The sequence below is a fragment of the Myxine glutinosa genome, unplaced genomic scaffold (assembly GCF_964187855.1).
Source record: "Myxine glutinosa unplaced genomic scaffold, kmMyxGlut1.1 SCAFFOLD_1736, whole genome shotgun sequence".
Taxonomy (NCBI): Eukaryota; Metazoa; Chordata; class Myxini; order Myxiniformes; family Myxinidae; genus Myxine; species Myxine glutinosa.
Window position 1 is genome coordinate 85,394 of NW_027617831.1, and position 9,835 is coordinate 95,228.

The 9,835-nt window shown below is 44.0% G+C and overlaps 1 protein-coding gene across 1 annotated transcript in view; it reads left to right on the top strand.

Annotated features, from left to right (window-relative positions):
• LOC137438574 (von Willebrand factor A domain-containing protein 7) overlaps positions 1-4,710 on the top strand; it is a gene marked incomplete at its 3' end in the record, with an annotated part of 54,983 nt that extends 50,273 nt beyond the window's left edge. Inside the window, exon 8 of the mRNA XM_078769234.1 lies at positions 4,572-4,710. Within this exon, the coding sequence (XP_078625360.1) occupies positions 4,572-4,710 (139 nt within the window). The remainder of the gene's footprint in view (positions 1-4,571) is intronic.
• Between the last annotated feature and the right edge of the window lie 5,125 nt (positions 4,711-9,835).

A 9,835-nucleotide genomic window follows, 5' to 3' on the forward strand; every position in this document is an offset into this window, starting at 1 on the left:
TTTTGGGTCTTCGGGGTGTTTTGGGTCTTCGTGGTGTTTTGGGTCTTCGGGGTGTTTTGGGTCTTTGGGGTGTTTTGGGTCTTCGGGTTGTTTTGGGTCTTCGGGGTCTTTTGGGTCTTCGGAGTGTTTTGGGTCTTCGGGTTGTTTTGGGTCTTCGGGGTCTTTTGGGTCTTCGGGGTCTTTTGGGTCTTCGGAGTGTTTTGGGTCTTCAGGGTCTTTTTGGTCTTCGGAGTGTTTTCGGTCTTCGGGGTCTTTTGGGTCTTCGGGGTCTTTTGGGTCTTCAGGTGTCTTTTGGGTCTTCGGAGTGTTTTGGGTCTTTTGGGTCTTCGGGGTCTTTTGGGTCTTCGGGGTGTTTTGGGTCTTTGGCGCCATTTGTATGCTCTGGGCCTTTAAGGGTATTTTGGGTCTTTGGACTGTTTTGGGTATTTTGGGTCTTCAGGGTATTTCGGGTCTTCAGGGTATTTAAGGGTCTTTGTGGTCTGCAAGGTGTTTTAGGTATTCGGTGTCTTTTGGATATTCTGGGTCTTTTGGGTTTCGGGGTATTTTGGGTCTTCCGGATCTTCGGGGTATTTTGGGTCTTCGGTGTGTTTTGGGCCTTCATGGGCTTTAAGGGTATTTCGGATATTTAAGGGTATCTTGGTTCTTTGGGGTCTTTTGGGTCTTTGGGGTCTTTTGGGTCTTCAGGATGTTTTGGGTCTTTTGGGTTTTCAGGGGCTTTTGGGTGTTCGCGGTCTTTTGTGTGGTTTTGGTGTTTTGGGTCTTCATGGTATTTTGGGTCATCAGTGTATTTTGGGTCGTCAGGATATTTTGGGTCGTCAGGGTATTTTGGGTCTTTAGGGGTATTTTGGGTCTTTGAGGGTATTTTGGGTCTTTCAGGGTATTTTGGGTCTTCAGGGGTTTTGTTGGTCTTGAGTGTCTTGGGGGGGGGGGGGGGGGGCTTAAAGGGTCGTCAAAGGTCTGAGGGGTCTCAGCAGTCTAAACGTAATTAAGAGTTCACGGACTGTGTTTTGGGTGTTAATTTTATTTGAAGAAGAAGAAGAAGTCGTTTTGGTCACATATAAACAAACAAACATAACCATATACCTTTGCTCTATTATAATAAATGTGTAAATCAGTGACCAAAAACATCAACAGAGACTATCATTTTATTACTCTATGCTTTTTGGAAAAATACGCTGCCCAGATTTTTTTTCAAACTCAACGAGAAACTATTTCTTAAAAACTTGGAAAACATTATGGAGAAACTCTGCTTCTGGTCATTCTTCTTCTTCAAACTCGGAAAGCAATACAGACAAACTCAGCTTGAGGTTGCCGAAAAGCTCCTTTGTTCATCGCTGTTATGTCTGGGCGCATGACGTATACGGAGCCTCGTGGATCTGAAACCTCCATAAAACTTCAAAAGAAGGTGAAGAAGACGACCTCATATGTTTGTTGAATTGGTCCTTTCAACAGAAAGACCACAATCGTCGAAGATTGTTATTCGGCTTCCATTGAGGTTCCCACTGGAAGCCGATTGTTTTGTTGTGATTTTAATTTTTCTCCTCACCAAAAGTTTGGAGACTATTCTGAGAAAGACGTTTTATCTAGCTCTATGAAACTTTAACTGATTATACCGTCGATACCGAAGTAAATTAGTGCATGATGAATTCTGCTTTTTGAACTTTGACCTTTTTTTGCCCACCATCTTGGATTTATTGAAAACCTTAAACTTAAACAATCTTCTCCGAAAGTGCTGAATGGATCAATGCAAAATTTTACAAATATGATCGACTACCCATGGGGATGTAAACTTGCAAAAACAAAAAAAGTCATTGGTACTGTAGCGGTTACCTTATTCACATGTCGCGGTTAACTTATCCGCATGTGACGGTTACCAATACCATATGTTTGGTCTAATTCACGTGCACGGGCTTTTGGTTTGTTGGACGTGACGCACGCGCGGTTGTGGGAGCCACGCCCTCCGAAGAGGGTTTTGGCTTTATAAAAGCTGTGACACTTCCGTTCGCTTTTAGAGTGTGCTGGGTTCTGTACGAATAAACAAGCTTTGAACTCAACCAAATGGCCTCGTTCTCTCGCCTTCCGCGACTCCTAAACTGGTGACCTCAGCTGCCCCCAAACGGATTCGGGGGCTGCAAACGAACACGGCAGTTTCGATCGCACTGCCGGAGTTTTGGAAACGACGAGCGGCCATGTGGTTCGCGCACCGCGCTCGGCTCCTCCTCTACGACCGGAGGGGCGAGCCCGCTCCAGGACCCTCCGAAGGAACGCAGTTACGAGATGGGGGTGGCACTGCTGCTCATCTCTCGCGCGCGCTCTGACGTTGGCGGCACGGCTGCTTCGTTACCTTCGCGCGCACTGCTGTTCGTCACCTTCGCACAACTTCACTCTACAACTACAGCTGCAACTCGCGCAACTACTTCTCCGACCCTGCATCCTCGGGAGGCCCGCGAGGAACTTCGGCAGCCTCCCCCAAGGCCTTGACCAGCCCCTCGGTTGGCTCAACCACTTTTCGCGTGCACCGAGGCCGAGCGCTGCTCGAGCCTTCTCGGCACTGCACCCGCGAACTGCAACCTCGGGAGGCCCGCGAGGAACCTCGGCAGCCTCCCCCGAGGACTTGACCAGCCCCTCGGTCGGCTCAACCCCACGGCTGCGTTTTTTCGCGCGTACCGGGGCCGAGCACTGCTCGAGCCTTCTCGGCACTGCCGAGCGCGCCTGTGAACTACTACGTGCACGCCCGTGGAGTGCCTTCTGGGGGGGCGCATGTAGCGGTTACCTTATTCACATGTCGCGGTTAACTTATCCGCATGTGACGGTTACCAATACCATATGTTTGGTCTAATTCACGTGCATGGGCTTTTGGTTTGTTGGACGTGACGCACGCGCGGTTGTGGGAGCACACCCTCCGAAGAGGGTTTTGGCTTTATAAAAGCTGTGACACTTCCGTTCGCTTTTAGAGTGTGCTGGGTTCTGTACGAATAAACAAGCTTTGAACTCAACCAAATGGCCTCGTTCTCTCACCTTCCGCGACTCCTAAAGTACCATGGTTTGGTGTTCATATTGGATGTAAAAATAAAACTTTTAAAATCCTCTTTTCCAAAACCGCTTATCCGATCGACATATGGTCGCATAACTATTTGGAAGAAGTTTGAAAAAGGATGATGTCATCGGTCATGTGATTTGGTCATGCTATTTAATTTAACCAAAAAAATTAAATAATCTTTTCCACAGAACCGCTTAACCGTAACGGATCAATGCAAAATGTCAAACATATGATCAACGACTGATGAAGGGAAAAATATTTATGAACTATGACATCATCCGTGACATTGTATGGTGGCCAACTTGAATTTAAGCAAAAAATTGAATAACCTTCTCTCCAGAACCTGCTGAATGGATCAATGTGAAATTTAATTTGGATGATCGACAACACATGGGGAAAGTTTTTTTTCAACGATGACATCATCAGTCATGTGATATGGTGGCCATCTTGGATTTAGGGAAAACCTTTAAACATCTTTCTCCAGAACAACTGAACTGATCAATGTGAAATTTCATTGCTCAAATCGCCATGAGGAAAAACATTTCTGAACTATGACATCATCAGTCACGTGATATAGCGGCCATATTGGATTTAAGGAAAAATATTTGATAATCTACATCTCCAGAACAACTCAACGGATCAATCCAAAACTTCATATGTATGATTAACATGGGGAATTGTTTTTACGAGCTGTGACATCCTCGATCACCATATGGTGGCCATCTTGGATTTAAAAAATAAGTTTAGAATTTTTCTTCAAAATTCCTTAACTGATCCAAGCTTTACAGATGTGATCGACCAGCCATGAGGAAAATGTATTCAAAATGATGACGTCATCAGTCATTTTGGATTTTGGATTTTTTGGATTGAAGATGATATTAAAAAAACTATCTCTCTGAAACCACTGAACCGATTGATGTGAAATAATCGCGTAACCATGTGGAAAACTATGACATCATCAATCACGTGGTTTGGCAGCCATATTACCAGGATCACTGCTCACATCACATCACTGCTAGTTTACCTTTATATTCAGATCTAGGTCCTGATTATGCCATCACCCATAAATATATTTTGATTATTTTTGTCCACCTCCCCTCTAACAAGGTAGTAGACGGGGAACATTAAAATGAGCTCCGTCCAACCGACAGATCATCTGTCCATGTACTTTTGTGTACGGGATATTTAAAAAACGTTGAACGTTTAGCTTTCATATTACAGATATATATATATTCCTCAGGACATTATCTCGATCCGATTCGATAATGGCTGTGATTTGCTGACTTATGTTGCCATGGCAACCATCGGTAATTTGGCTTGTGTACGCGATATTTAAAAAAACGTTCAAGATTTAGCTTTCATATTTCACTGATCTCTTCCTCATACCACCCAAAAGGCAGGGGATCTGGATTATCAGCTCCTTGTTGTCATTGACATGGTCAGAAAATGAAATGTTTTTTCAAATGGAGTGATCAAAAAATGAATGTTCTGTTCAGTCTGTCATGATTGTGAATGCTTATTTGTGTGATAGGCGTGGGACCTGTCATTGAGACGAGGGATGTGGATGTATTGAAGGTCAAGATTAGGGAACTGAAAGTTCATGGTGGTGATGATTGCCCAGAAATGGCGCTTACAGGCCTTGAGCTCGCTCTGAAGAACAGCTTACCACGGTTAGTGGTGCCTCTGTTTTTGGCTCTTTACTTCATCACTTATTTCGTACCACCCTTGGGTCACATTTTGATTCAACATTTATCACAGAGAGGTTGGTGAGTTTTATATAAGAGTACGAGCAGATAACCTAGTTCCTTCCACCAGGCTGTTGTTGGGGAATTTGTTCCGAAATAGAGTGTGGAATATATAGAGAGTTTGCTGGGCATGTCCTTTAATAGCATAAGAGTCACTAACTGTTAAGACTGCTGAGGTTTCTTGGTAAAGTAAATCGAAGAAAAGGGAATTATACGTTGGACAGAACTGATTGAATAGTCTGTGGTTATATTATTTTTTTGCTTCCGGTAAGTGTGCGAACCAGCAACTCCGAACCTGCACACTAAATGTGTGCACAACTAGAATATGCATAAATCAAAATTGCGTGAATATCAATATTTTTAGACGTCCCCATGCACTGTCTGGACTCAAGAGCTCTTAAATACGACTATACTGTGGTTGCGACGTTCACCTCGTTCAGACGCAAACTGGCAACTTGTATTTATAAATACATATATACAGTTTATAGAATATAGATATACTAGCAGAAAACCCGGTTCCACCTTGGCTGTTGCAAGGGAATTAGTTCCCATTAGAGTGTGGAATGTTTAGGGAATTTGACAGGAATGTCCGTTGACAGCATAATGACAGGGAACTGTGGAAATCGAGCGCAAGGTAAAATGTGACTTCGCCCTCAGTTCCCCATTGGCCCTTTATTTTTCAAGCCCTCTGCCCAAACCCCAAATCATCAAGCCCCACTCCCAATCTCCAAGTCCTCAACCTTCCCCTCCCAAATTGAAGGCTTCAATCCCGCTCCTGCCCTCCACGCTCCGAGTCTTCAAACCCCTTCCCCGCCACATCTCCCTGCACTGTCTGGACTGAAGAGCTCTTAAATTATGTATTATTCAGCATTGTATGTGGTGTGGTTACGACGCTTACTCCGATTAGACACAATCTGGCAACATGCATATATATATATATCAGTCATTATGCGACTTCATACCATCAGTGGGGAACCGCCAGTTAGGTGTCCCATACAGCTGCTGCTGCACCTTACTGGGAGCGATAAGCACCGCCTGCCACACGGCAACATTATCTCTGGTATCCACTCATTATATGGAGTCGACCTGGATGCGGTTGGGAGTAACCAATTCGTATCTGTAATCTGGTTCTCCAACCCAATGAGCGAATGTCATGACTTCATCGCCATGCATGTCCGCATTGCCTGCAAAGCTCCAGGGGAGCCATCTAGCAGTGCGTCATTATGGATCTTAAGGTCGATGACTGATATAAAAACCGAAAGGTTTTCAGAGTTACAAGTGTATGGAAGGTTCACTGCGTTGCCCTGATGAAGCCCCAACAAGGGCGAAACCAGGTCGGTAACTGTGACTTTTGCATGCACTTGTGACAGCATCTGAATTTAAGATCCATAATGACGCACTGCTAGATGGCTCCACCTGGAGCTTTGCACCGAAATATATTTTGTCCCATTTTGTCCCTTTGCACCGAATTCCATTATATACAGTCACGTGAAAAAGTAAGTACACCCCATGTAAAGTTTTGACTTTTTCAACATATTTCAACATACAGCTATTTCATCTTCATTTCAACAATATTGATAGATAAAGGTGATATAATATAACAAATATCATGAAACATTTACATTTTGTAGTCCATTGTATAATTTAAATAAACATAAATGCAAATTTCGCATGTGGAAAAAGTAAGTACACCCCTACATTTATCACTACTTCAAATACCTAAAATTAGAATCAGGTGCACCAGCCCAGGTGCAAATGATTAGAACATCGTTGGAGAGGATCTTGGAGAAACCTGTCTTATTTAAACCTCAGACATTTCGTTTGGTTTGCTCTTTGTTGTTGAAGTGTGCGGCGTCACCATGCCTAGATCAAAAGAGCTCTCTGAGGCCTTCAGAAAGAAGGTTATAGATGCCTACGAGTCTGGGAAGGGATTTAAAAAGATCTCCGAACAATTTGAAATCAATCATTCGACTGTCCGGAAGATCATCTCCAAGTGGAGAAGATTCCAAACAACTGCCAACTTGTTCAGGCCAGGCCACCCCAGCAAGTTCAGCCCAAGAGCAGACCGCAAGATGCTGAAAGAAGTCTCTAAGAACCCCAGAATTTCATCACGGGACCTACAGGTCGCTCTTGCCACTGTTGATGTCAAAGTGCACGAGTCTACCATTAGAAAGAGGCTGCACAAATTTGATCTACATGGGAGGTGTGCCAGGAGGAAATCTTTGCTGTCCAGAAAGAACATCAGGGCAAGACTAAAGTTTGCCAATGAACACCTAGGCAAAGACCAGCACTTCTGGAACAATGTGCTCTGGGCAGATGAGTCAAAGGTAGAGCTATTTGGCCACAGTACCAGAAGACATGTTTGGCGAAAACCAAAGACAGCATTTGACCACAAGAACCTGATACCAACTGTAAAGCATGGTGGTGGAAATATTATGGTTTGGGGCAGCTTTGCTGCAACAGGGCCTGGGCAGCTCACCATCATAGAATGCACGATGAATTCTTCATTTTACCAGAGGGTGCTTGAGGATAATGTGAAGCCATCTGTCGGAAGGTTGAAGCTCAACCGAAGGTGGACCTTGCAACATGACAATGGCCCCAAAACATACCAGTAAATCCACCAAGGAATGGCTGAAAAGAAAGAAGTAGAGGGTTCTGGAATGGCCAAGTCAAAGCCCGGATCTAAATCCCATCGAGATGTTGTGGGGGGATTTGAAACGAGCTGCGCATGCAAGAAACACCTGAAACATCGCACAGCTGAAAGAATTCTGCATGGAGGAGTGGGCAAAAATTTCTCCCAGTTGATGTCAGAGACTGGTAGACAGTTATAAGAAACACCTACTTGAGGTTGTTTCTGCCAAAGGGGGCAATACCACCTATTAGAGCCAAGGGTGTACTTACTTTTTCCACATGCGAAATTTGCATTTATGTTTATTTAAATTATACAATGGACTACAACATGTAAATGTTTCATGATATTTGTTATATTATATCACCTCTATCTATCAATATTGTTGAAATGAAGATCAAATAGCTGTATGTTGAAATATGTTGAAAAAGTCAAAACTTTACATGGGGTGTACTTACTTTTTCACGTGACTATATATTTATAAATAATTATATATATATATATATATATATATATATATATATATATATATATATATATATACCATACATGCACACTACATGACCAAAAGTATGTGGACACCCAAGAATCACACATCTAATTCAAAAATCATGGGCATTAATATGGAGTTGGCCCCCCATTTGCTGCTGTAACAGCCTCCACACTTCTGGGAAGGCTTTTCACTCGATGTTGGAACATTGCTGCAGGGATTTGCTTCCATTCAGCCACAAACGCATTTGTGAGGTCGGGCACTGATGTTGGGCGATTAGGCCTGCCTCACAGTCGGCATTCCAATTCATCCCAAAGGTGTTTGATGGGGTTGAGGTCACGGCTCTGTGCAGGCCAGTCAAGTTCTTCCACACCGATCTCGACAAACCATTTCTGGTTGGACTTCGCTTTGTGCATGGGGGCATTTTAATGCTGAAACAGGAAAGGGCCTTCTTCAAACTGTTGCCACAAAGTTGGAAGCACACAATCGTATAGAATCTCATTGTATGCTATAGCATTAAGATTTCTCTTCACTGGAACTAAGGGGCCTAGCCCGAACAATGAAAAACAGCTCCAGACCATTATTCCTCCTCAACCAAACGTTACAGTTGGCACTATGCATTCGGGCAGGTAGCGTTCTCCTGGCCAAACCCAGATTCGTCCGTCGGACTGCCAGATGGTGAAGCGTGATTCATCACTCCAGAGAACACGTTTCCACTGTTCCAGAGTCCAATGCCGGCAAGCTTTACACAACTCCAGCTGAGGCTTGGCATTGCGCATGGTGATCTTTCTTAGGCTTGTGTGCGGCTGCTCGACCATGGAAACGCATTTCATGAATCTCCAGACGAACAGTTATTGTGCTCACGTTGCTTCCAGAGGCAGTTTGGAACACGGCAGTGAGTGTTGCAACCGAGGAAAGACGATTTGTACGCGCTCCGCGTTTTAGCACTCTGCGGTCCCGTAGTCGGTGAGTTTGTGTGGCCTACCACTTTGCGGCTGAGCTGTTGCTCCTAGACGTTTCCACTTCACAATAACAGCACGTACAGTTGACCCGGCAGCTCGAGCAGGGCAAAAATTTGACGAACTGTGTTGTTTGAAAGGTGGCATCCTATGATGGTGTGACGTTGAAACTCACTGAGCTCTTCAGTAGGGCCCATTCTACTGCCAATGTTTGTCTAAGGAGATTGCATGGCTGTGTGCTTGATTATATTTTCCTGTCAGCAATGTGTGTGGTTGAAACAGCCAAATCCACTAATTAGAAGGGGTGTCAGCATACTTTTGGTCACGTTGTGTGTGTGTGTGTGTGTGTGTGTGTGTGTGTGTGTGTGTGTGTGTGTGTGTGTGTGTGTGTGTGTGTGTGTGTATATATATACACATACATATATATGATTATGAAAGCATATTTATGGAACATTTACAGTTGAATATCATTTGCAGGAAGCAGATTCATGGAACAGTTTCCTCGTACTACATTGTATGGTGGAGTGCTGGCATTGTAAGCACCTGACCTAGTAGTGTGTTTGATCTGCGGCAAAGAAAGTTAAATATCAAAAGGGGGAGAGGGGGTGGGGGGGACAAAGCTCTCCAGCTGTGATATGGTCTTTCCTTGAGATGATGTGTTATAATAATGTGTAAATTACTGGAACAGCACTCGGTAGAGCGCATATCTCTGCCAGGCTTAACAGTTTACGTTTTACATCCCACTGATTAGCTGGATTCAGATCTTCACCAAAATCGAATCAATTATTTTTTGTCACACACCCAACCTCTCCACCAAGTTTCGTCTGAATCCATCAATAACTTTTTGAGGTATCCTGCTCACAAAGAAACAGGGAAGATTAAGCATAACCCTGCTCCACCTTTGGTGGCGGATGTAAAAATCTGGACTTTATTGTTTAAGGTTCGATATCCCTTCCTTGCACCAGGAATAAC